The sequence below is a fragment of the Lissotriton helveticus genome, chromosome 12 (genome assembly GCF_964261635.1).
Source record: "Lissotriton helveticus chromosome 12, aLisHel1.1, whole genome shotgun sequence".
Classification (NCBI taxonomy): domain Eukaryota; kingdom Metazoa; phylum Chordata; class Amphibia; order Caudata; family Salamandridae; genus Lissotriton; species Lissotriton helveticus.
In genome coordinates this window covers 447653591-447680393 of record NC_136073.1, presented here as the reverse complement: position 1 = coordinate 447680393, position 26803 = coordinate 447653591, and the positions used below count along the sequence as shown (strand labels likewise).

Genomic DNA, 26803 nt, shown 5'->3' with positions numbered 1-26803 from the left:
TGGATTGGTGTATGTTCAGGGAGAAAACAGTGTATACCGCCCGTGGCAGGCCTAGGAAATGGGGAAAGGTGTGGGGTCAGTGGAATGCATAGCGAGGAGAGATTTGTACCCCCTCCTTCGTAGACTCCGTTACTACCCCTCTGTCCCCGTGACCTCGCATTCCATGCATCCTTCTCCTATAATACATAATCTGATTGTCCACTCTTGGCCCTTCTTTCCACCCCCTTAGGATTCATCCTTCTTTAGACCAGCCTCATTGGCTGGATTCCCCCCCCCCTGCTGACGGAGATGGTCACCTCGATAGCAGTCATCACCTCGGACTTTGTTTCTGTGTTGTTTTGTTTAAAATATAAAATGTGAAAACTTTTTATTATCCTCCTACAGCCGCTAGCCCTGTTTATTAACGTGTAACATCGCGGCTGAACCCAGGGGTTGGTGAGCCTTGTACTGTTTTCGAATGTGATGCAGATTATTACTGACCGGCCCTGTGGGGTTGTAGGTCTGTATTTGTATGACTTTTCTGGCAATAAAGGTTTTCACAAAAAAATAAAAAAAAGAAATGTCCAGGGAGGGTTTCAAGCTGGCACTGCTGAAGGTGGGCTCCCTTCTAAGCGCATCCAGTTCATAATAATCTGTGCGGAGGGGCTCAGATAGTATCCAAATAGTCTCTTATTTTTTCCCTGTAGACACGGGGCAGTGTGGGCATTCAATTCAAGGCCTGTTAAGAGAACCTCCAGGACACCAAATGTTCACTAGTACCAGGGTCCCAGGCTAAACCAAAAGCAACACATGCAGTGTTGGCCCAGACAGGCTCCATACACTGCAGTGGGCAAATCAGGCCCCAGCACACCAGACGGGTCACCAGGGCAGTGGGCAGGGAGAGGCCTTCAAATGTGCATAAATGGCCACTGCAGGCCGGTGTCTCAATCCATGGCAACCCTGCGGACTCAGAATGCTCTCCGGCCGAGGTCCATGCACCGATGGATAGTCCAGTGCTCTCAGCCACACCCCTACCTGGTATGATCATGGCTAGGGGTCCCCCAGGACCGGATATTGCAGGGTCCCCAAACTGGCAAAGAAGCAAGCCAGGAACCCCGGATGGCAGACCGATGCAGTAGATGGCGTGAGGCAAGAACCAGATGCCTGGTGCGAGTTATCTGAGGGCCCAAGAAGGAGGATCAGTGAATCCTTGCCGGGCCTCAAGATGTCCGTCGGCTCAGTAGGGCCTGCAACTCTGTTCAGTGGCCTTGTTAAGCAATCCTCCAGTAAATCACGTGGCTGCGGAAGAGAGAGAGAAAGACTGTAAATCCGGCCCGAGGACGATAAAGCGGCATAAAAGGCCACAGGATCTGGAGCTGAGGCACGACATGTTCCACTCCATTCCTGTCTTCGTCGAGAAGATTTTCAACCCACTGTTAAGATTGAAATAGCAAGGAAGAACATTTCAATCCTTTAGCAGAGAGTATCCCAATTCCATGCCTTCCAAGGCACCATGTTAAATATGGCAGAACATATTCAACCAATTGAGGAAAATACCCATAAAGTAGAAATATGAATGAATGAATTACACATTTGTTACGCGCACAGCTACCCGTAGGCATCCCGGCGCCCTTTGCTCATTCATTCACAAGTTAGGCAAACAGGTGAGTTTTCACTAGCCTCCTGAATTTTTGATGATTGGGTTCCAATCTAATGGAGTCAGGAAGACTATTCCATAGTTTGGTTGCCTGTAGCGAAAAGCGTCTCCCGCCTGTACGTGTTCTTTTTGTTTTAGGGACCACTAACAGATTCTTATTATTAGATCTGAGGGTCTGTTGAGGGCAATAGGGGGAGAACATGGCTTGAATTAGTACGGGGCCAGTCTTACAGAAAGCTTTATGTACCGTGGTCAAGGACTTAAACTCCACTCTCCTTTGCACTGGAAGCCAGTGTAACTGGCGCAAACCAGATCTGGCGGAGGTCCGTCGTGGGATGTCCAGTAACAGACATGCAGCACAGTTTTGGACCGTCTGAAGGATTTTAATAGTGCCTTGTGGAGCTCCCAGATAGAGTGCATTGGAGTGGTCAAGGCGCGATAATATCAGGGATTGTACCAGTATTCTCCTGGAACTGAACGGGAGGAGTTTAATGGTTTTCCTCAGTAGTCTCAGTAAGGCATAACAGATCGCTGCTACCTTGCGCACCTGTACTCCAAGATTAAGGGCAGGGTCGAGCCAGACCCCCAAGCTCTTGATTTGGCTTTTTGGTGGGGGGAGCTGTCCAAGGCAAGGTGGCCACCAGTTGTCAATGGTGGACGGAGGCTTCTGTCCCAGTAACATTACCTCTGTTTTCGCACCGTTCAATTTAAGAAAGGATGTCTCCATCCATGCGTGGATATCCGTTAGACAAGAGGAGAGATTTTTATAGGGGGCATTCTGAGACGATAGTGAGATGATCAATTGCGCATCATCTGCATATGTCACCAGCTGTACTCCCCAGGGCAGAATCACCTCAGCCAAAGGCCTCATATAGATATTAAATAGTGTAGGGCTGAGGGAGGAGCCCTGGGGAACACCACACTGGAGACGCATTTGGGGTGAAGAAGCGTTATCCTCAAAGACCGTGAAGGTCCTTTCCGTTAGAAAGGAACGCAGCCAATTGAGCGCTTGCCCCCCAACCCCTACTTCTCTCAGCCTCTGCAGCAAGATGTTGTGATTCACGGTATCGAATGCCGCACTGAGGTCTAAGAGAAGTATGGCGGCATTGCAGCCGGTGTCAAGGATCTTCCTAGTCTCCTCTACCACCGTAATAAGGGCGGTCTCTGTTCCCTGAAGGCTCCGAAAGCCTGTTTGCGTAGGGTGCAGTACATTCCTTTCCTCCAGAAATGCAGAGAGCTGGGCATTTACATACTTTTCCGCAAGCTTACTGACTGTTGGCAGCAAGGATATAGGCCGATAATTTGCCCAGTCATCTGGGTTAAGGTTTGATTTTTTTAGAAGAGCCTTTACTCTGGCTTGTTTCCAGGAAGGGGGCACCGTGCCAGAGGCCAGTGAGGAGTTTATCACCTCCTGAATAAGTGGAGTCACCGTCTCCGATACCAGCTGTAAAATCGTAGGGGGTGCTGGATCCAATGGGGACCCGGATTTTAAGTTTTTAAGCAGTCCCTGAGTAGTCAAGACATCCTTGGGAGGAAATTCTTTAAACTCCGCCATGTCTTCACCTACAGAAGTAGACGGTTCTGTGGGGGTGTGGGGGAAGGAGGAATAGATATTTATCACTTTTTCCGAGAAAAATGTGGCCAGCTCATTACAACGTAGTTGCGCTTTGTTGGGATCGGCCAATGAGGTCGGTGGTGTAATCAATGATTTAAAGATTTTTTCCTCCACTTTCTTTCCTCCTGTTTACAACACCGCTTGAGTGCCTTTAATTCTTCGGTGTACCAAGGTTTCTTATTCTCCCCACGTCTGTGGGAGAGTTGGGATTTAGGGAGGGTAAGGTCTAGGGAATTTTCTACCCACTGGTTGAACTGGGCATTAGCTTCTATAGGGTCATTCTTTAAACTAGGTAGGGATTCCCTAAGATTAAGGTTCCAGTTATCCACTGGGAGCTTAGACCATATCCGGGTTATTCTCTTAGATGTTGTTGCAGGTCTGTCTTGTTCTGTCAAAGGCAGCGTGAAGAGTAGCAGATAATGGTCTGACCAGGGGACCCTGATTGAATTGGTAAATTTAAGGTTACCCAGATTAGTATAGCAGTGATCTAAGATATGTCCTGCTTTATGAGTAGGGCCTAGTACCAGTTGAGTGAGCTGAAGTGCTTCCAAGCTAGAAGTTAATTTAAGACATGCAGATGAATCCGGTTCGTCTAGATGTATGTTAAAGTCACCTAAAATGGTGAAATTGGGGGAAGCACACGCTAGGGTAATAGGGTTCGTAAATAAATCCTCACAGAATTGCCCATATGTGCCAGGGAGTCTGTAAACTAACAGCCCCGATAGTGTAGAAGTGGAGGAGAGGGTAATGGTAAACAAGAGACCTTCAGCTCCAGAAATGTTTACTTTCTCGATTCTAGCTGCCATTTCCCTCCTAAGGATAATACCAATACCTCCACCTCGTGTATCTACCCGATTCTGCCTCAGAAAGGTGTAGTCAGGGGGGAGTGCCCGAACAATATCAGGGTCAGAGCTTTCGGAGGTCCATGTCTCCGTGAGAAATAGTACGTCGAGTTCTTGCTCCTCCACAAGAAGGTGGAGCTGAGTAGCATGTGCAGGAAGGGATCTGCAATTAAGTAGCCCTAAGGAGATTGGGCAGGAGGTGGTCTTATTATGGGCAGATGTCTCAGAAATGAAACGATACCTACATCCTGTGCAGGGAGGTGAAATTCTGGTGTGTACTCGTAGTTTGCTGCATTGCCCAGTTACATTCTTCCTTAACGCTAATAGAGCGTTGCGACTATATGTTAAGTGAGGGAGTTTGGGCTTGGGCGACGCAGAGTGACTGGGCCCTGGGTCCGTCCTGGCCTAGACGGGCTTACCTCAGGCGCACCTCCGGCGCAATTACGGCGCGTCCGCATAGCGCGTCCGCTTCGCGGAGGCAGAAGGGCGTGTTTAAGTAACAGCACCGAGTGCCTGTGTGCTGATGAGCTAGAGCTCCAACTGACCAGGGGAATACCTCCCCAAGATGGCCGACGCCTAATTCCCCTCGCCTCCTAGTTCGAGGCTGGCTTGAGAACTTAGATCTGTCCCAAATGTCCCAATGGAATTGCGCTAGTAATTTTAAAAGTGCCACTAAGCAAAATGAATAATAACAGAATGATAAAATGCAATTTTAAAAAAACGATCTTTTCACTTTTTTAAAGCAATCTAATCAGGCTATCTACAATGTGTAGAGGAGTGAGGGTGTAAGTGTAGCTCTTCCGGCAGCCGCCTGCGAAGAGTGAGCAAATCTCGAATGAAAAGTTTGCCTTCCTTAAGTAACAGCACCGAGTGCCTGTGTGCTGATGAGCTAGAGCTCCAACAGACCAGGGGAATACCTCCCCAAGATGGCCGACGCCTAATTCCCCTCGCCTCCTAGTTCGAGGCTGGCTTGAGAACTTAGATCTGTCCCAAATGTCCCAATGGAATTGCTCTAGTAATTTTAAAAGTGCCACTAAGCAAAATGAATAATAACAGAATGATAAAATGCAATTTTTAAAAAACGATCTTTTCACTTTTTTAAAGCAATCTAATCAGGCTATCTACAATGTGTAGAGGAGTGAGGGTGTAAGTGTAGCTCTTCCGGCAGCCGCCTGCGAAGAGTGAGCAAATCTCGAATGAAAAGTTTGCCTTCCTTAAGTAACAGCACCGAGTGCCTGTGTGCTGATGAGCTAGAGCTCCAACAGACCAGGGGAATACCTCCCCAAGATGGCCGACGCCTAATTCCCCTCGCCTCCTAGTTCGAGGCTGGCTTGAGAACTTAGATCTGTCCCAAATGTCCCAATGGAATTGCGCTAGTAATTTTAAAAGTGCCACTAAGCAAAATGAATAATAACAGAATGATAAAATGCAATTTTTAAAAAACGATCTTTTCACTTTTTTAAAGCAATCTAATCAGGCTATCTACAATGTGTAGAGGAGTGAGGGTGTAAGTGTAGCTCTTCCGGCAGCCGCCTGCGAAGAGTGAGCGAAAACAAAATAAAAAGAGCTTAAAAATATCAAATATTAAAAAAATTAAGCAATTCAAGAAAAAGGATATAGAATTAAAAAAGGAGTAACACAAAAAATCAACATGTTGACAAAGTGGATTGATTAACAATATTCATGATGTCCATGAATATGGAGGTCCAAAAATGTAGGTGTCCAGTCCAGCCTGGTAGAGATAATAGTATCACCAGTAAATATACACCACCCCAAGAAATACTCACAAATACATACACAATGCACAAAGACTCAAACGTTTTTGCCCTTTGAATATGCACATAATTGCTCATGGAGTGGTGATACCTGTGCAAGAGATGCAACCTGTTCTAGTACTAAAGATATCTAAGGAAAGTATAATTAGTATTGTGAGTGACTGAAGAATAAATACACATGGAAAGAAATTCTCCTGAATAATAATAGTCAAGAAGTGAAACTATTCAGCACTTCTGCATAGAATGATGGCCGCAAACTAAATTAACATTATGGAAAAATATGAAAAATCAAGCTCCAGTTAATTCAGATATCACTGAGAATGCTGCAAGATTATGAATATATATTTTAGGTCAGAAGTATAGCAGTATATCTAAGGGATACAGTTCTACATGAAAATGCTTTTCATGCACCAGAAATCTAAAGATGGTATGTACTGGCATGTAGCTTTGGCAAAGTATAATGTTGCAGAGTTAAATTTTTGTGATTCGGGAAAACAAAATGGTGGCCATTAGGGCGAACTAGGATATGGCCAAATAGGAACCGGTCAAATACAATATAATATGCCACACTGAGAAAAGAAATTTCAATTACTAAACCACCTTAGAATTGTAGGAATGCTGTGTGCGAAATAAAAAAAAAAGCCATTGTTATACCAAAAGAGTAATCTCAAACTGTGACATCCTGCAAACAGGCATCAAGTTTTATGGACTATAAAGTTCTAATGGTTCTAGCAGTTCAATATATGTAGAACTCCACTCTTAAAGGTTCCCATTCCAGCCCGTGTGGCCATCTACTTCGGCTTCTGATGACTCTGTTCATTTCATTATCATAATTCATAATACATTCAGAAAACAAATATTAATTACTGGTACTTGTGGACCATTTGATAAATGAGTAGAGTACATTTGGGTTTGGCCAAAAACACTTCATTTTTCAAAAAGTGGTTGTATCACTTTAGCTAAAGGGCCGCTTGGTACAATTTACAAAATGTTCAACATAATTAAAAAAGAAAGCATCAAAAACACATGAGAAAAAAATAATTTATCGGTGAACTGAAACAATGCATCTGCAGATGGACCAACATCACCTGTCTGTGTTACTTTGACCTCCAGAGATGGATGTTTTTTCAGAGTAGCTTGGTACATGGTTTTAAAGTGTCATTGCCCCTCAGAATGGATCTTCTAAATGCTGCAGCGGAATTTTGATCTACTCCATCATAGTCCTTGTGGCATAGCCTAGTTTGTACCAACACACAAGTGATGTCCCTTAGCCCTGGTACTCTGACGTCCCCTATGTGGCATACACCACACATATTGTAACATGCTTCACCATGCTGCGCTATTAGACTGCATGGGATGAATAGTTTCCAAGTCAGCAATTAGTATGCAGGTTATATCTCGAGGTGCTACCATGGCAGTGTAAATCAGCACACCAGGTGTCATCTGCACTCATCATTGGGGCAGAGGTTGGTCCTCCATGCTGCCAGGTTCTCCCCTTCCTTTTCTTCATCCTAAAGACTTGGGTCCCTACTGCTCAGTAGATGATTCTGAAGTTAGTATTCAGAAGCTAGGAGAAACATTAGGTAGCTATTCGAAATCCTGTTGGGATTCAGAGGTCATTAGACCTTATTACATCCATGAGACTCACTTTAGATAATCTTTTCATGTGGAAATGAATTATTGGAGAACATGACTGAATCTCTTTGGTATACCAATACAATTATGACACTGAACATTTTTTAAAAATATAATTTGGGAGAAAATCAATTCTTGCCCTATTCTGCGCACTTCATGTGCTCTGGGCTGGTGTTTTGATCGCCGGAGCAGCTGAGGTCTACTGACAAGTCCAAAGCTACTGGTACTTTGGTTAGAAATGCAAAGCGTTTTTTCTCCATAGTTACCATATCTAACGTTTGGTATGTCAAGGGTGATTGTACGCAAACATTGTGCGCAGTTCTATAATATAATTTTCTGCACAATTGCAATTAGCTCACTATAGGTCGGTTATGGCAATCACGGGGTAAAAATAGTTAGCCTCTCCAAGCAGAGCTTATGAACTGATGAAATGAGATGTAATCCATTGAGTTGCAAGTGGTTTTACTCCTGAAGTTGTTTAGGGATTAGGAACCAGACTGTTTGAATTTGTGGGAGCTCATTCACAGCGGACATCTAACTCATCTTACCCAAACAGTTCTTAATTTGTAACAATATAAGTGCCAGGTCTCTTGTCAGGAGGCCACTGCAGCTTGCACCATACAATGCCCCTGCCATGCTGCCAATGATAGTAACAACACAAGTACTAACCATAGCCCTCCTACAGGAGTGACAAATCTGACTATTTCAAGCCCCCCAAAAGCTATAAGAATTACTTGGCGTTAGATAATAGTCATTTTTAATGTATATTGAATAAATGATTAGTGTTGTTGTGTGGGGTTCTCTAAATTAACCAGACAGTGCCACCTTGTGGCAGATTGGCACAAGTGCTGGGGTCGACGGCTAAGTGCTGGTGCCGAGCACTGGAAACCACCGGCTCAAATTAAGCACTGCACCCATACCATTCTGATTTCATTCATAACTTATCAGTTTTAATATGAAAAATGAACCTCTGAAAAGTTACGCTAAACCTACCCAGAACTGAAAGATTTGTCATACATGATGACAGTTCCTTGTGACATGCATCAGACTTCACTCTCTCTATTTTGATCACTAAGAGAGGAACAGACTACTACAAAGCTCCTTCACAGAAACTATTCTAACAGTTTTCCTAATTTACAAAATAGCTTGGCCTTAATAACCAATGGTCAGTAACCATGAATATGCTTCTGTTTTTAAGGCATAATGACCTCCCTCTTCAACTGCGGAAATTGTACAGGAACCGACTGAGTAAAATTGACTTACACACCATCAACAGGACAAACACCAATATAGAGAAACTAAAATTGGGGCGAGTTGGTGCTCAGGTAATGTAGGTTTCTGCTCTTTAGTTGCATTTTCGTTTACTTAAAGAAAACTGATTTATGGCATATTACATCTCTTAATACTGAGAATACTGGGCTCACTTCAAAGCATCCCCTTTGAAAAAATCTATAGACCAGCCAATCCATCTAAACTCACCCATATGGAAAGAGTTCCAGGGGATGTGCTAAATGGCTTCATTCATTATTTAGTGGGATTTGTGTTCTTCCTTTAATTGTTTTTGTAATTTCGGCACTTTTTAAAGTCAATAGAAACCCATTTTGAAGGTTTCCACTTTTAGAGTCTGTTGGTTAGACTGTTTATCACATGCATGAATAAGATACATTGGTTAAAGTAAAAATATTCTGCCAGACTTAAATATTGTTCTGTTCTAAAATACCTTGTCTAACTGATTTATGACCTTAGGCCTATGTGCTTATTGTCAGTAGTGGTAGGCACCACGCATTAAAATCAAATTGGGACCTTTTGCTTCTATCCCACCACCTCTATCTTCCAGAATCCATTTTGGCTGCAGTTTCTCTTTAAAACACATTTTTCACAGTGTATTTAGGAATTTTGTTTCTTAATTGTATGACCACTCAAATCTATCGCTGAATTACATAAAACTCTCAGTAACAGCGAGCTTACTTGCCTGCATTTGGAAGTTGATATATCCCATTCATGTTGTCATGAGTCATTTCCTTTTATCTCACTTAATTTCTACAACAGATGAAAGGCTTAGCTTTATTGTTAGTTTAAATGCCCTGGTTTACATTATGAACACTCCCTATAAGTAGAGGCTCCAAAAGTGGACAATATATATTTGTGATGGTAGTTGGAAGCTATGGATATTACGATTACTAAAGACAATGCACACTGCGAATAAAACCAGCATTCTTTCACATACTAGGAGTCCTAGAGCTAAGCCCAACACAACATGACTGTGCTAGGTTGATGGAAGGGCACATGGGGGGGCAGAAGCAGTGATTCAAGAGTATCATTGGAAAATATATTCAATAGTCAAGTAGGGTATTTACAACTTAACCTCCCAATAAAAATGAATGAAGTATAAGCAATGTACACATTACAGAGGTTTGAACACACACAGGAACAAAATACCAATGGCAACGTGAGATAAAAGTTAGAGAACATGTATCCTCTTCATGTCAATGGTAGACAAAAGAATCGGTGGACTGTGAGATCCTGAATTTATTTTTTGCTATAAATATCCCAATGTTCATACTTATTGTAAAATGTATCACCAAGTAATAGACAACAACAACACTTTAATATAAATGTCACTGCAGGTGTAAATATACATTTTAAGACTCAACTTACCACCTTGAAAAATTTACAATACACAAACTAAGGTAATTGAGCAGGTCTGAATTGAAGAAAGATGGTGAGTAACATAATTTTCCAAATCCTAAATTTCCCAACATCTATTGCAGCTCTCTAACCAGTGGTGTGCAGGTGATTCCATCTTCTCAAGATCATGTGTTTTCCATTTTAGGCGCTTCACATTCAATTCATTGGTTTACCGTATTTTAGTAGAACTAATCCATTTTAAATAGATCATGACTACAACATCCAGAAATGCTTCAGGTGCTCAAACAAACGTCTATGACTGAAAATGGTGCAGATTAAAGTGGCCACCTACTTTAACCCCCACATTCTGCCCAGTGAAAGCCAGACGAAAATACAGCAATGTCACATTCAACACTAACCACATGCACAGCTCACCCTGCGCCTTGAGTGATATCACTGAAACCTGTATTCCATCCACAGACTGCTTTCGTCATACTGTCCGTAACACTCAACACTCGCCCAGTGTTTTAAAGAAAGGGAGCAGACAAGAGTTTGATACTAAACAAGAAATCTCACTCATCTGAAGATTCAGCTATGACTCCCTTCTCTCAATAATCAGACTTTCATATATTCCCCCCTATTCACATTGCCTTGCACCAGAACGCACTAATGGCCTGATTACGAGTTTAGCAGTGTGGGAGCAGGCCGCCAAGCCACAGCCCCGCTCCCACACCACCAAACACGTGCTTTGGCGGTCCCACGGCAGTGCCTGTCAGAAAGGTACTGCAATGGGAGCATCAAATCACATTCCTGCACAGCATGGACTGTGAAGCCCATGCCGTGCAGGAACTGGAAATGCATGTAGGAGAAGGGCACATCATGTGCCCCTCTGCAATTATCCCCTGGCCCAGAGGCAACAGGGGGCACGGTAGGGGCCCCTTAGTTTCTTCACAGCCACCGTTTTCATGGTGGTCTCACTGGCATGAAAACTGTGGCTGAGTAAACTCATGATATGTGTGGCAGTGCCGCACGGGCTCTGCCAGTATATTGCTTGGCCAGACAGCCACACCACAGCGAGGGATCACGAATCCCAGGCGGGTGCGGTGGTCCTGTGGCAGTGGAAACTGCCCACTTGTAATGCAGTGGTAATGCATGGTTAGACCAACAGTACAGCACTCCCCGCTGCGCTCCCAGGGCTTTGGTAGTCCGTTGGACTCGTAAACTCTTAATCAGGACCTGAGACTTCTAGACAGGTTCAACCCTCCACAAAAATATTTCCTCCGCCATGGTAATTTTCACCTACTTGTCACATGTAGGAATTCAAACTAGCTTTCATTCTTTCTGGGGAGACATTATCAAGGAGAAAACACTTTGGCCACAAAGGAGAAAGGTAGTCTCTGTAACCTCATATTCTACATCAGTCCAAGCCCTTTTCTGACCTCACTAGTGCCACTCATTGTTCAACACAGTAATCAACATGCTCTCCTCCTTCAATGTGCTCATCACTTCCACTGTATTGTCATCATATGCGAAAGTTTCTACTGCCACATTTTAAATGCTATCCGATACCTCAATGGCCTTCTAGAACAAATATGTTCAGCCTTAAAAAACAAAAAACAATTAAACATCTTAGCACTAACCTCTTAACTGTCCACAATGCCCCCCTTCTCCATCCATACATTCTCCCTCTTCAATCCATATCGCCAAATTTGAATCATCCTCATCTTATGACAACTGAAAAGTGAAATGCAAAATGCCTATGCAGACTGTGGATATGCCTTAATCTTTCAGTCTATTCGAGAGACTTTTCCAGTTGTCTCAGGAGCTTTGTCTAATTAAAATTAAAAAAACACATACATATGTACACACAGAGGACCTTTGGCCAGCTCATCATCCTTTGATCGATTCAAAGTTCATTTAAATATTTCTCCACCAACAGAGCATACAGCCTGAAGTAATGGATGAGCTCCCTTAAGTCTTTAGCTTCCTTGCACTGTAAGTGATTGTCATTTTGTCTGATGACCTAAGAAGCACAGTTTAGTTCCAGGGCTGGTGGGCCACTATTTTTAAGTTGCCAATGTTTTTTTTCTTTCCATTGTTTTTTTTTAAATTTGGTCCGTAGTTTAACAGCTCAGCTCTCAAAGAGACCTATTGCTAACAATGCATGTATAGCAAGCTTTGGAACCTCCCATTTGAACTATTGACTAACTTTGACCAGGCTCTTTCAGCAATTAGTTTACACTTTGTCAATCACATCTTGGCTCAGTCCATTTGGAATATTCATGTCACAAATGCCATTAGCTGATTTGGTGTATCTATCCAGATCTTTTTGAGCTTGTATGAGTATCATACCAAGGATGTCATGGGCCTTGGCACAAGCAAGAACAATGGCCACTTTGACTGCTGGTGGGGTAGTAAAATACAGCAATTCTTAGTATTCAATTTGAACTGATGTAGGGATTCTTACTCTTTTTCCTACCAATTGTAACTGTACTGTCAAGATTATTATTTACAAATGCAACACATCTGTTATATTCTTGCTGCTATTTTGGTCCTGGCGACTATATTGCATGGAACATGCTTCTCATATAAATATGCTGTGTGACGTTACCCTTTTATATCCCTGTATAATCAAAAATTAATTAAAGTTCTTAAAAAAGATTTACCCAGGAGGTAAACATGCTTGTGTTCTCCCAGGAGATGGTAGTGTCAGCCTTTATATATATATATAAAAAAAAAGAAATAGGTTGAAGATGACCCACTACCGCTGCAAAAATGCATTCTTCTTTAGTCTGGCAAAGGTGGTCTATGGATATCTTGTTGGTGTTTTTTACATCAAAAGGACTGATTGAGAGAGCAGGTGTATGTTTGAGTCTCCAAAAAGATGAGAGACCGAAGCACAATCAGGATTTACCCATAGAATATACGTAAGAATAAACATAGGAAACACATATAAAAATCCACTTGAGACAAGTTTTAAAGTGTAAACCATGAAGGTTTATTTAAAAATTAGAAATCATTATAGAAGTTAAAATGGCAAAAGTTAGTCAATAACAAGAATAATGCAAATATATGTGAATATCATTCTCAACGTCAATAGACCCCTAATCTAGTCATTAGCCAGAACCGAAAACTATCTAGAACAATTTAACTAATGAGCAAAATGTCAAAAGGACTGCTCACTTCAAGGCAGGAGGATATTTCAAGTGCAGTTGCAGAAACAGATTAGCATGGAGTCTGCTCTTTAAGGTGATTAAAAGGGATCTTGTCTCACTCACCAAATGCTGAGTTTTAATACACTTTCAGACAGACAAAACACACCATCACTGTGGTATGACAAAGTTACATTTCTAAACCCAATAGTAAAACAGAAAACACATCACAGGGAATAATGACCTTTTCTATATATCTCTTGGATATGTTGTACTATGCTTTACACGGAAAGCAAAAGCATATTTAAAAGTTCAAACACATCCATTTAGCATGAAGGAAGTGGCCATCATTAGGTCGAGCATTCAAGACCTCTTTTTATACTTTAGTATATACTTATATTTGTATATATTTTGCGTGCTCTGAAGATCAGCCCTATGACTTGTCTGCTTTCACTTAGGAACTTCTTGTTCTGTTCAACTGCCTCTATTTAACTGTCTTGATAGAAAACGACCAGTAGAGGTCAGTAAAATACAAGAATTGCTTTCTGATGGTTCTACTGCCTCTATTTAACTGCCTTGATAGAAAACGACCAGTAGAGGTCAGTAACATACCAGAATTGCTTTCTGCTGAGGGACTTTCTTTTTTTAAAAATTTTCTGGCAACTGACTATTTAACTTTCTTGATAGAAAAAGACCAGCAGAGGTCAGTAAAAATACCAGAATCACTTTAGCATTCTCTAGATTCCAGTCCATAGAAACTGTCTTCCACGAGCACCCGTAGACTTTTTTCCAATCTTGTATTTTCAGTGATATGACCACCGAAGACCCTAATTCTAAATTAAAACCAGAGCTTTGGACTATCCCATTTTCCACTGAAAGGCAATATTTCTCTCCATGTGTTCCAATACCTGGCGTGTCACGCTGTTTGGTGCTTACTTTCCCTCCATGTTAACCACATCAATGCTGTGCATTTTCCCGCTGTGTGCTGGAAAATGCAAAAACACATGTACCATGACGAGCTGGGCTCGTCATGAGCGTGCGAGGAGGCTACCTCATGACGAGCCCAGCTCGTCATGAGCGTGGAAGGGGTTAAAGAACAGTAAATGTTTCAATACCCAGGCTAATGTGCTGCATAGCTAAATACATATCAGGTCCCAAAGGCGAGACCAATTCCATTGCAAATACTTGTTTTTAAATAGTGGTAAATCCATCCTCTCCAGGAACACCAATGCTACAAGGCAAGCAAGACTATAGAGTTAAATGTATTTTGTACTATTATTTAACAAAGAAAGTCACAATTGTGGCTTCTAGGTGCACAGTCAAAGAAAGGGAAAAACATGTCATTACGTGCAGGGGTGTAATAGAATTGAAATAAAAATATATATCTAGCCCCATCATGTTAAGATTTCCACCATGTCAAATAAAATACAAACATCTCAATTGTGTCTCATTAATATCAGTTTGATGCACATAAATATTAATTTAACATTTTTCACCCCAACATCAATATTGATAAGTGATCAAGCTGAAGAAACAACCATATTAGAAGAATAAGTTAAGCGTGCTTTACCCCAAACTTCTTATTCTTGCCTTACTACCTCCTCCCCAAGTACTCATTTAGGCTACCGTTATTTGCGACTACTGGAGACAGGAACCTACACTTGTGCATATTATGATATTCTTTAAAAGTAAAAAAGTTTAAAAAAAAGTTTGCAGTTGTGGCACTTTTAACTAATGACTTAGGGCATAATTACGAGTCTGGTGTTCTGAGGCGGTGGGGGTGGTGGTGCGGCAGCGACGGTTCAGCCACCGCCGCACCGGTGGTCTGACCACCCCATTACGACTTGGGAGGTCAGATCAGCATGGAACCGCCGCCACCAGGGAACCGCCGTTCCCTGGTGGTGGTGCAGCAGTGCTGAGGCCACAATAGGTTTGACGGGACCGCCACAGCCTCTAGAACACTGCAGCACCAGTGGTCTTTTGACCACTATATTAAGAGTTTACTGCAGTGCCCGTGGTGTGGCTGCGGAGTTATGGTGGCAGTGATGATTAATTTTTCCAAATATATCGATGCCTGTGGGAGTATTTCACCTCCATATTTGTCAAAGGTGCATGATGCATGTGGAAAAACACCACCCACCCATTGCTGGAGTCCGGCCCATATGATGGAGGTCCAGGCAATGGGTATATGGTACAAAAAGGCTTACCTATAGATCACCGCAAACAGGGTCATATTCCTCTGGATGAAGATGCTTCTGTGAAGGGGAGACCTGGAGAAAGGGATTCACATCGAACTCTGCCTGGAAGAACAGAAAGGGGTGAGTATGCACTCCAAATCATTAATTTCTGTGCACCTGAAGCTGGCGGTCTAACCGCCATGATTAGCTTGCAGAAAAGCCAACTCTTAATACAGACTGCAGTTAAACTCCTCTGTACTGCCCTATGGCAGCTGCTTACCCCCTGACCACAACCTCGGCGTTCTGCAATGTGCTGGCGGTGTCAGTGGTTCAGCCGCGGTCTTTGCAATAGCAGACCACCCAACTCGTAATATGACAGCTGATCTTGCGGTGGTCGGACCGCGGGTATGGCAGTTCACGGACTGCCAAACTCATAATAAGGCCTTAAATGTTTAAATATGTTAAACCATTTTATCACAAGGGAGGGGGGTCGTAGATCGCCTCCATCTATGCACAATTTATTAGCACAAAAATGCAACTTTTGTGATAAGCTCTGGTCCTGCTTTTCAAACAGAGATAAAAGAAATGTAAGGGCTTCTCAAATGCAATTTTAGTATTTTGTTTTGAAATTAAGGCAAGGGTAGTTCGTCACTAATGGTGTGACCCATTTCTATATAATAGTAAATCTGCAATTCTTGCAAACATTGTTGTTCACAGTTAGAATATGGCAATTAATATTGTTCATATTTAATTTTAACATTGATCCCACTTAAAGTGGTAGCTGATGAAGTCAACAAAGAGCCAGTCCTGTATCAGTACAACGCTCTATAACCCACCAATCACCCGGTCTGCATCATTATTCACCAGCATACAGCTCATTAAAATAATCTAATTTTGAGGGCATCAGAGTTACAAAGTCACCAACCACATCCACACCACCCTATGCAACAGTTCAGCAACTCTCATCACTGCAGATTTGGCAAGTCTTCTGTGTTGTCCTCTGCTTTTACCAGGTGGATTAAATCTTCTGAGACTCACTGCCTGCTATCTCCTCTTATGATCATGCTATCAAAATTATAGGTGCCCCTTCTCTTAAGGGACCAGAACCCATGTTTGTGTGTTGTACACCGCATCCTTTCTTACTGCCTCAATGGTGGCTATTGCGCGCTTCAAATATCTAAGAACACAGTAGGCAAGATGTCAAATCCCCCAAAACATTGCCAAATCTCATTACCCTCTCAGATGGAAGAGGAACACAGCACTTATTAAATAATACATTTTCACACAGGAGTTTGGCAACTTTGATCCTAAATTGTGAAGTACAATATATTGTGTTTTGCCCATGGCCCCAAATGAGTGAAGCTAACACTTTATTTCTGATAATGATGTGCAAGCATCACCTAGCAGTGGATGATCCACTTCAGGTATATTCTATATTGTGAAGATTTATGCCAGCTTCTTTTCAGTTCCTTGATTTCAAGAGGAAATTTGGTTGTCCCAATAAACATAGAACATTCCATTGAAATGTGACTATGAATGATATGAGGTCACTGTATGACAGGTTTTATCAGAAACTTGATTGACACACACTCTCCTTCTGAGAAGGACATAGTGGAGTCACGCATGCATAACTTTGGCGGACTTGAACAGTTGACAGAATTTGTGGGTTATCTTCCAGATGGAGGATACAAAGGAAGGACCAGTTAAGACTGGTGATCTCTGACATCATACAATTTATGGCATCAGACAGCTTTATAATTTACAACCTTAGTAAACTGCAAATTTAGGATTAAAATAAATACTTCAATCTGTTAGAATGACCTAACAAATGATTTATACTTTATACATTGATATATAATCACAAAATAAATATGGCATATCATCACCGTCAGAGGAGAGGTGCTCTTGTTTATTAAAGTATGTGTGTCATGACGTAGGCATGAGTATGATGCAATACATATGTATTTATTCTTGAACTTTTTCTTGAACCACTTCTGTGTCTGGATGGGATGATGTACCCAAAGTTAAGAGCACAGCCGCTGATACTTAAATTATGTTAATATAGTTTTCCTATGACAATAAAAAGTGTGGGCTGCCTACTTTGACGCGGAGCAAGCATTGACAATGCCAATAGGTCTGGGTTATGAATCAAAGTCCCTTTTGTGTCATTGATGGGTTGGGCACTCAAATCATCATACGTGCACTCTTCTTTGCATTTATTAATTCATTCCTCCATCCACTGATTTATTCTTGCATTCACCCTCTGACACAACCGCAATAAAACACACACACTAAGCAATATGGCTATGTCCGTCTGTAACACAACTGGTGCTCATGTAAAGTGCTCTAATACCTTTTGGTCTAGTTCACGCTAGACTTTCCTCCCCAAAAATATAAGCAATATAAATTAAAAGAACACAAGTAGAACAAGAAAACAAGATATCTTCTAATCAAGGTGGGCATATGATTGCAATAACTAAACGTAGCAGCTGGGTCAGTCTTCAAGAGGTATTGTACGTAGTCTATCAATGTTTTAAAGTTCCGGTATAGCCACCATGTTTACAACGACCAACTTGTTTGCCATCTTGGAATGGTAAAACAATGATGCACTATGGCAACATCATTACATAAAGGATGCCTGATTTAGAGCAAGGACAACATGGGTGCGGTGCACTGCAAATGAAATGACTGACAAGCAACAGACCAGTTAGAATTGTCTGGAGAGCAGTATTATCCTATTGAGAAAAAAAGAATTAAACAGAGGAGAATCAAATAAATAAAAGGGTGTTAGACCTGTCTGGCTTTCTGCGTAGTCCCTCCAATTTATTATTTATTTTGTCCCCTTTTTGCCCCTCATACCTTAATTAATTTTTGTGTCCACTAACTTTTTCTAGGTGTTGGTCAAGGGGATAGGTGTTCTTTTCCCCCCTCTTAGTTTTTCACCTCAGGCCTAGAGGCCTGTTCTGACAGGAATATAGTTGGAACCACAAAATGGTGGCTACCAACTGCCCTAACTGCCAAACCCAGAACTTGCCCATAGACTAGTATAGGGCGTTCCAGAACTTTCTGGTCCCTTCTGGACTCCTGAGGGTCAGCCTATAAAAGGCGGAATGCTGGACAGCCATTTTGTCTGTCAGTGAGGAGCAGTTAGAGTGAAGGCTGAGGTCTGGTAGGGGTAGGATCCTGAAGGGTGGATTGCTCTACAAGAGTAGCCCTCTGTCAAGGCTTTCCCACCGCCCATTCCTGTTGTCCTAGCCAAGCTAGTTCATCCTGCTGACCCTGGACAGTTAGGTGTAGGGGTTAACTTTCGTGATCTGGGAACTGAATTAAGAGGTTTCCTGTGCCCCTAAATCTGTCCCGTAAGGAGGGCTGGTGGTCTAGTGCTGGAAAAGTGCACTGTGGCTTAATCCTGTGGGAGCCCCCTTTTGATCCCCCCTCCTTCCTTAGGGCAAGTAGTAAGCTCCTGGCCTGGGTAGCCCTGGGCTCCTCTTACCAGTATCTGGACTTGAAGTGAGCAATCACTCTCCCAACTGTCAAGGTGGCGGAGAGCGGAGAAAGGTCCCATTAGGCCTGGGCAGTCTTGTGAGGCTATCGCTGTGATCGGGACCCAGGGGGCGCCTTCCGCGCTCTGTGACAGCGCCCGGCTGGATCAGGAGAGTGAGAGCGAAGTGCTCATGTCCGGCGCCAGCGCGCTAATTTCCCACTGAATTGGGGACTGCCTTGCAGGAGGGGCCTAGGGCCGAGCAGGCCCGGTGCGGAGACACTATACCTCCGCGCATGCGCAGAAGAACCCGTGTGTGAGAATCAACGATTTCCGCCGCTGAGGAGAGCTGAGAGGAGGAGGCGGCTTCGTCGAGTGGCTGGGGACCGATCCGAGCGCCGAGGGACAGATCCTTGTCGGTGAGGAGCAGCCCTGTTGAGTGGCTGAATCACCGTGACAGCGCCTCGGTTTTGCTCCTTGGAGGGCCTCCGCTCCTCTGTGAGGGGGCGGGAGGGCCGATCAGCTGAGGAGAAGCGTCTTGAGGCACAGAGGGTGAGCGGAAGAACCGCCTGCTGGCCACCCTCGCAAGTAAGCAGGGAAGAGTGAGGGGTGGCGAGGGAGAGCTGGTTAGGCCTCCTGATCGTCTGGCTTCCTCCTCACACTGGGCAACCCTGATTGAGAGGAAGAGGGTGGAGGGCCTGAAAAACGAGTGACATAACTTCCCAAAACTGACCGATTCAAGAAGCCTGGCTTTACCTGTGGGGTGAAAGGAATATAAAGGCCTCATTTAACCCCTGGTTCTTGACAATTAGTGACAACTTGCCCCCCTGATGGAGTAGAATTATGGAGGAGTAAAAGCAGAGTACATTGTGTAATTATCTGATCTATGAAAATATTAGCGTTACCTGCCAGACATGGTTATAGTGCTTGACTAAATGTAATGTACTGAAAAAGCTAGTTGATAATTTGCTTAGCAGTTTATAAGGTATATTTGCTATTTCCAAGACAAACTGAAATGTCCTAAGCTGTAAATTTTGGAACAAAAGAGCAGAGATATTATTTTCTTTTTATAAACCAGTACATATTTTTACATACATTGGTGTAGTGTCCTTTTTGTGTGCTATTGCGTGGATTTACTGTTGGGTGGTTTGCAACCTTCACACTTAAGCCTCTAGTATTGTGTCTTACCCTAGGCCAGGCTACCCTAGGTAACCTGTCATCCCAGGTTCCAACATATTGGTGTCTAGCGGTGGGATCCTGACTGTGGTTGCAGCTACTCAGTAGTAATTAAACGTAATACACTAGCCTACACCAGGAATTTTCTCCTAGAGGCCCTTCTAATTTGTCTTTTTGTTTTTCCAAATTTGTTCCTGGTGGTGGGTGGAGGTAGCTTTAGGTTGCCCTTGCAACTCTAATTTCCTGGTGTGTATAATCTGGTTTTGCCTATTTCAAAATGGAGTTTGCATTAGAAAACCTAGATACCTATTCTGTGGCTCAGCTGAAAGATTTCTGCCAGAAAATGGGGGTATTTTTTAAGCATGGTGCCAAGAAGGGGGAACTCCAGACCAGTCTAAGGGCTTGGGTGGAGGCACACAAAGAAGGGAAGGAGGAGGATGAAGGGGCAGACCGGGACACGGTTGAGGAGATAGAAGGATTATTCCACTCTGAGGGGGAAAACCTAATCCCAGGACCAGTGTCCTACTCCAGGAAGGGCAGTAGTTCCTCTGGGGGAAGCTTAACTGAAGCCGAGCTTACTGACAGGAGGGAAAAAAGGCAATTGAGATGGGAGTTGGCTAAGCTGGAGCAGGAGAAAGAGGAGCGGAGGATGGCTCACGAGTTCAGATTGAAAGAGTTGGAACTCCAGGCCCTGCAACGGGGGTCCTCTCCTGTAATAAATGGTGGCAGCGAATCCAAAGAAACAGCCAGGGAGTCCAGACCCTATTTGCCAAAAGACCTTATTGCTAGCTTTAGTCAGGGAGATGACATAGCCAAGTGGTTGGCTGCCTATGAGGTCTCCTTAAGAGCCCATGGGGTGCAGGAGAAGCACTGGCGGGGGGGTGGTTTGTATAGGTACCTGCCACCTACTGGTCGGGACACCTTGCTGGCCCTGGAACCAGAGGAGCAAACCAACTACCCCATCATGAAGTTAGCATTGGTAAAGAAGTTTGGGCTTACCCCAGAAAGGTATCGCCAGAAGTTCAGGGGGAGCCACAAGTTAAACACTCAGAACTGGGTGGACTTCCTTGATTATGCACGAAAGGCATTAGAGGGCTGGGTCAAGGGCAGCGAGGTGAAGGACTATGAAGGGTTGTATGATCTATTTTTGAAAGAGCACCTCCTTGAGAAATGCTTTCCCGAGCTGCGCCAACACCTAGTGGACAGCAAGCTGACCAATCCCCGGAAGCTTGCAGAGGAGGCGGACATCTGGGCAAGTACCCGGGTGTCCTCAAAGGGGACTGGAGGGGATTCCCAAAAGGCCGGACAGGGCGCCCCTCAGAAGAAGGAGGGGGGAGATAAAAAGAGGGAGTTCTCTAAAGGTCCCCAAAACAATTTCCAAGGAAAGGGAATAGGTTTCACCCCTAAGGTAAACCCGCCCAGAAACCCTAATCCTGGCCAAAGCCAGCAGCCAAGGGTTCTCCACTGTTTTGAGTGTGGTGGTGTTGGACATTATAAGGGAGATGTCAGATGCCCAAAGAGACCACCCCCTCCCACCGGAGGAAAACCACCGGGAGTAGCTAGTGTAGCGCTTGGGGAGGAGTTGCCCTTAGATAAGGGGGGTGAGTGGGCGGGTATCACCTTAGTGTCCCTGGGAGAGCGGGAGATGGTTCCAAAGATCCAGGTGCCCCCAAATACTACGAAGTATGGGCAGTGGGTCACCATCAATGGCCAGAGAGGGGAGGCTCTGAGAGATACAGGAGCCAGTATGACTATGGTGAGAAGTCAACTGGTGTCTCCAGAGCAGGTGGTTCCCAATGTACTCCACCCCGCCGCGATGGCTGACGGCAGAATGGGCCACTATCCAGTGGCTGAGGTTCCCTTTGAGTGGGAAGGGGTTGCAGGTTCACTTCGAGTTGCCGTAAGCCCTGCTGTGCCAGTTGATTGTCTGCTGGGGAATGACATGGAGCACAACACTTGGAGAGAGGTGGAATACCGGACGCACTCTGCGATGCTGGGTACACCTGACTGGGCCTGTGTAAGCACACGGTCTGCGACTACCCGAAGAGGGAGTTCGCCTGGGTTGGAGCCTGGAACAAGGGCCCAACCTGCTGCCAAAAAGGGACAGACCCGGAGACAGGAAGAGCCTGCTTCGGCTTCCACGCCCCATGTGACAGATTGGCCACCTGCGGTGGTGGACCAGGAGTCCGTGGAGGGGGAAGTAGACTCTCTGGAGGATTTACCCATCCCTGCTGAGTGGCATGTGGAGGGAGGACCTACCAGAGAGGAATTCTGTAAGGGGCAGAGGGAGTGCCCTACCCTTGAGGGACTGAGGCGTCAGGCTGAAGCCCAGGCAGCAGGTGATGCTACGGGACACCACCATATTTACTGGGAGGATGGACTCCTCTACAGTGAACCCAAGGTACCCTTACCTGGCTCATCAAGGGCCTTGGTAGTCCCGCAGCAATACCGAGCCTTTCTGCTGGAATTGGCTCATGCAATACCCTTGGCAGGACACTTAGGCCAGGACAAGACCTTTGCTCGGCTTGTCCTCCACTTTTACTGGCCTCAAATGAAAGTGGCGTCCAACACTTACTGTCGGACATGTGTATCCTGCCAGGCCAGTGGGAAAACAGGAGTGAAGCTGAAAGCTCCCCTGGAACCACTTCCAGTCGTTAGCACCCCCTTTGAAAGGGTGGGCATCGACATTGTAGGGCCATTGGATCCACCAACAACAGCTGGTCACAGGTTTATCCTGGTTCTGGTGGATCATGCCACACGTTATCCAGAGGCCATTCCTCTGAGGACTGTCACTGCACCTGTGGTGGCTAGGGCCCTGATGGGAATCTTTACCCGAGTGGGATTCCCCAAGGAAGTTGTGTCCGACAGGGGGACCAACTTTCTGTCAGCTTACATGCGGGCGATGTGGAAGGAGTGTGGAGTGACTTACCGGTTCACCACTCCTTATCACCCCCAGTCGAATGGATTGGTAGAGAGGTTCAATAAGACCCTGAAGGGCATGATAAGAAGTCTGGCTGAGAGCCTACGGAGGAAATGGGACGTCCTCCTGCCTTGTTTGCTGTTCTCCTACAGAGAGGTGCCGCAGAAGGGAGTGGGCTTCAGCCCTTTTGAACTGTTGTACGGGCACCCTGTGCGTGGACCTCTCAGCCTGGTGAAGGATGGATGGGAAAAGTCTCCCAGGAAGCCTCCTCAGGATGTGGTGAGCTACATGCTGGCCTTTAGGAGTCAGATGGCAAAGTTGTGGAAGCAGGCTTCTGATAACTTGGAGGCCAGCCAGGCAGTAATGAAGGAGTGGTACGACCAAAATGCTCACCCGGTGGAGTTGGAGCCTGGCCAAAAAGTGTGGGTGATGGAACCTGGAGAGCTAAGTGCCCTTCAAGATCGTTGGACAGGCCCACTTGAGGTGTTGGAAAAGAAGGGTAAGGCCACTTACTTGGTGGATCTCAAGACCCCGCGACAGCCCCTACGGGTGCTGCATGCCAATCGCCTCAAACCCCACCATGAGAGGCCAGAGGTCATCCTGATGATGGTGACGGATGGTGCCGAGGAAGCAGAAAGCGAGCCTCTCCCTTATCTCTTTTCATCCCAAGAGAAGGATGGGTCGGTGGAGGGAGTGATTCTCTCCCCATCCCTAACTCCTGAGCAGCGAGAGGATTGCCGCCAGGTATTGGAGCAGTACTCTACGTTGTTCTCCCTTGTCCCGGGAAGGACTCACCTGTGTACCCATGATGTGGACACAGGGGACAGCCCACCAGTGAAGTCGAAGACCTACCGGCTGTCCGACAAGGTGAAGGCTAGCATCCATGGAGAGGTTGCCAAGATGCTAGAGCTGGGAGTTATTGAACCTTCTAACAGTCCTTGGTCCAGTCCGGTGGTGCTCGTGCCAAAAGCCGCGCCACCAGGCACCACACCCGAACTGAGGTTCTGTGTGGACTACCGAGGACTGAACTCAGTGACAAAGACTGATGCTCATCCGATCCCTAGGGCGGATGAATTAATTGACCGGCTAGGAGCTGCCCAATACCTAAGTACCTTTGACCTCACTTCAGGGTACTGGCAGATCTCCTTGACAGATGGAGCAAAGGAAAGGTCAGCCTTCTCCACGCCTGAGGGACACTTCCAGTTTTGTGTGATGCCCTTTGGGCTCTAAAATGCCCCCGCCACATTTCAGCGGCTGGTGAACCAGGTCCTTTCTGGAATGGAGAGTTTCTCTGCTGCTTACCTGGATGACATTGCTGTCTTCAGTAGCAGTTGGGAGGACCATTTGCAGCATTTGCAAGCAGTTCTCCAGGCCCTGAAACAAGCTGGATTGACAATCAAGGCCAGCAAATGCCAGATTGGGCAGGGGTCGGTTGTGTACCTTGGACACTTGGTGGGTAGGGGGACTGTGCAGCCCCTGCAGGCGAAGATTGAGGCAATCACGGCCTGGGAACCCCCCAAGACACAGACTGAGGTCCGAGCTTTCCTGGGCCTCACAGGTTACTACCGTCGCTTTGTGAAGGGGTATGGCACTATTGTAGCGCCTCTCACAGAGCTCACCTCTAAGAAACAACCTCGACCGGTAGTTTGGACAGGAGCTTGTCAGCAAGCTTTTGAGAAACTAAAGCAGGCAATGTGTGCAGCACCGGTCCTGAGGGCCCCAGACTTCTCCAAGGAGTTCATTGTCCAAACAGATGCATCAGAACATGGCATTGGGGCAGTGTTATCGCAACTAAATGAAGAGGGCCTGGATCAGCCTGTGGTCTTCTTATCCAGGAGACTGCTTCCCCGGGAACGGAGGTGGAGTGCAATTGAGAGGGAAGCTTTTGCGGTGGTGTGGGCTCTGAAGAAGCTGCGGCCATACCTATTTGGCTCGCACTTCCTGGTTCAGACTGACCACCGACCCCTTCGTTGGCTGATGCAAATGAAGGGGGAAAATCCCAAGCTGTTGAGGTGGTCCATCTCCCTACAGGGAATGGACTTCCGGGTGGAACATCGGCCTGGAGTGGACCACGCCAATGCAGACGGTCTCTCCAGGTATTTCCGCCTTAGTGATGAGTACTCCCAAGGGGTTGGGTAGTTCTCCCCACTTTCAGCTGGGGGGACGCGTGTTAGACCTGTCTGGCTTTCTGCGTAGTCCCTCCAATTTATTATTTATTTTGTCCCCTTTTTGCCCCTCATACCTTAATTAATTTTTGTGTCCACTAACTTTTTCTAGGTGTTGGTCAAGGGGATAGGTGTTCGTTTCCCCCCTCATAGTTTTTCACCTCAGGCCTAGAGGCCTGTTCTGACAGGAATATAGTTGGAACCACAAAATGGTGGCTACCAACTGCCCTAACTGCCAAACCCAGAACTTGCCCATAGACTAGTATAGGGCGTTCCAGAACTTTCTGGTCCCTTCTGGACTCCTGAGGGTCAGCCTATAAAAGGCGGAATGCTGGACAGCCATTTTGTCTGTCAGTGAGGAGCAGTTAGAGTGAAGGCTGAGGTCTGGTAGGGGTAGGATCCTGAAGGGTGGATTGCTCTACAAGAGTAGCCCTCTGTCAAGGCTTTCCCACCGCCCATTCCTGTTGTCCTAGCCAAGCTAGTTCATCCTGCTGACCCTGGACAGTTAGGTGTAGGGGTTAACTTTCGTGATCTGGGAACTGAATTAAGAGGTCTCCTGTGCCCCTAAATCTGTCCAGTAAGGAGGGCTGGTGGTCTAGTGCTGGAAAAGTGCACTGTGGCTTAATCCTGTGGGAGCCCCCTTTTGATCCCCCCTCCTTCCCTAGGGCAAGTAGTAAGCTCCTGGCCTGGGTAGCGCTGGGCTCCTCTTACCAGTATCTGGACTTGAAGTGAGCAATCACTCTCCCAACTGTCAAGGTGGCGGAGAGCGGAGAAAGGTCCCATTAGGCCTGGGCAGTCTTGTGAGGCTATCGCTGTGATCGGGACCCCGGGGGCGCCTTCCGCGCTCTGTGACAGCGCCCGGCTTGATCAGGAGAGTGAGAGCGAAGTGCTCATGTCCGGCGCCAGCGCGCTAATTTCCCACTGAATTGGGGACTGCCTTGCAGGAGGGGCCTAGGGCCGAGCAGGCCCGGTGCGGAGACACTATACCTCCGCGCATGCGCAGAAGAACCCGTGTGTGAGAATCGACGATTTCCGCCGCTGAGGAGAGCTGAGAGGAGGAGGCGGCTTCGTCGAGTGGCTGGGGACCGATCCGAGCGCCGAGGGACAGATCCTTGTCGGTGAGGAGCAGCCCTGTTGAGTGGCTGAATCACCGTGACAGCGCCTCGGTTTTGCTCCTTGGAGGGCCTCCGCTCCTCTGTGAGGGGGCGGGAGGGCCGATCAGCTGAGGAGAAGCGTCTTGAGGCACAGAGGGTGAGCGGAAGAACCGCCTGCTGGCCACCCTCGCAAGTAAGCAGGGAAGAGTGAGGGGTGGCGAGGGAGAGCTGGTTAGGCCTCCTGATCGTCTGGCTTCCTCCTCACACTGGGCAACCCTGATTGAGAGGAAGAGGGTGGAGGGCCTGAAAAACGAGTGACATAACTTCCCAAAACTGACCGATTCAAGAAGCCTGGCTTTACCTGTGGGGTGAAAGGAATATAAAGGCCTCATTTAACCCCTGGTTCTTGACAATTAGTGACAACTTGCCCCCCCCCGATGGAGTAGAATTATGGAGGAGTAAAAGCAGAGTACATTGTGTAATTATCTGATCTATGAAAATATTAGC

General features: G+C 45.7%; 1 protein-coding gene across 3 annotated transcripts in view; it reads left to right on the top strand.

Annotated features, from left to right (window-relative positions):
• The window catches only part of LOC144797807 (dipeptidase 2-like), a 516642-nt gene that overhangs the window by 373836 nt on the left and 116003 nt on the right, over positions 1-26803 (top strand). For all 3 annotated transcript variants that reach the window (XM_078668595.1, XM_078668596.1, XM_078668597.1), the window contains exon 3: positions 8702-8828. In XM_078668595.1, coding sequence (XP_078524721.1) covers positions 8702-8828 — 127 coding nt within the window. The remainder of the gene's footprint in view (positions 1-8701; positions 8829-26803) is intronic.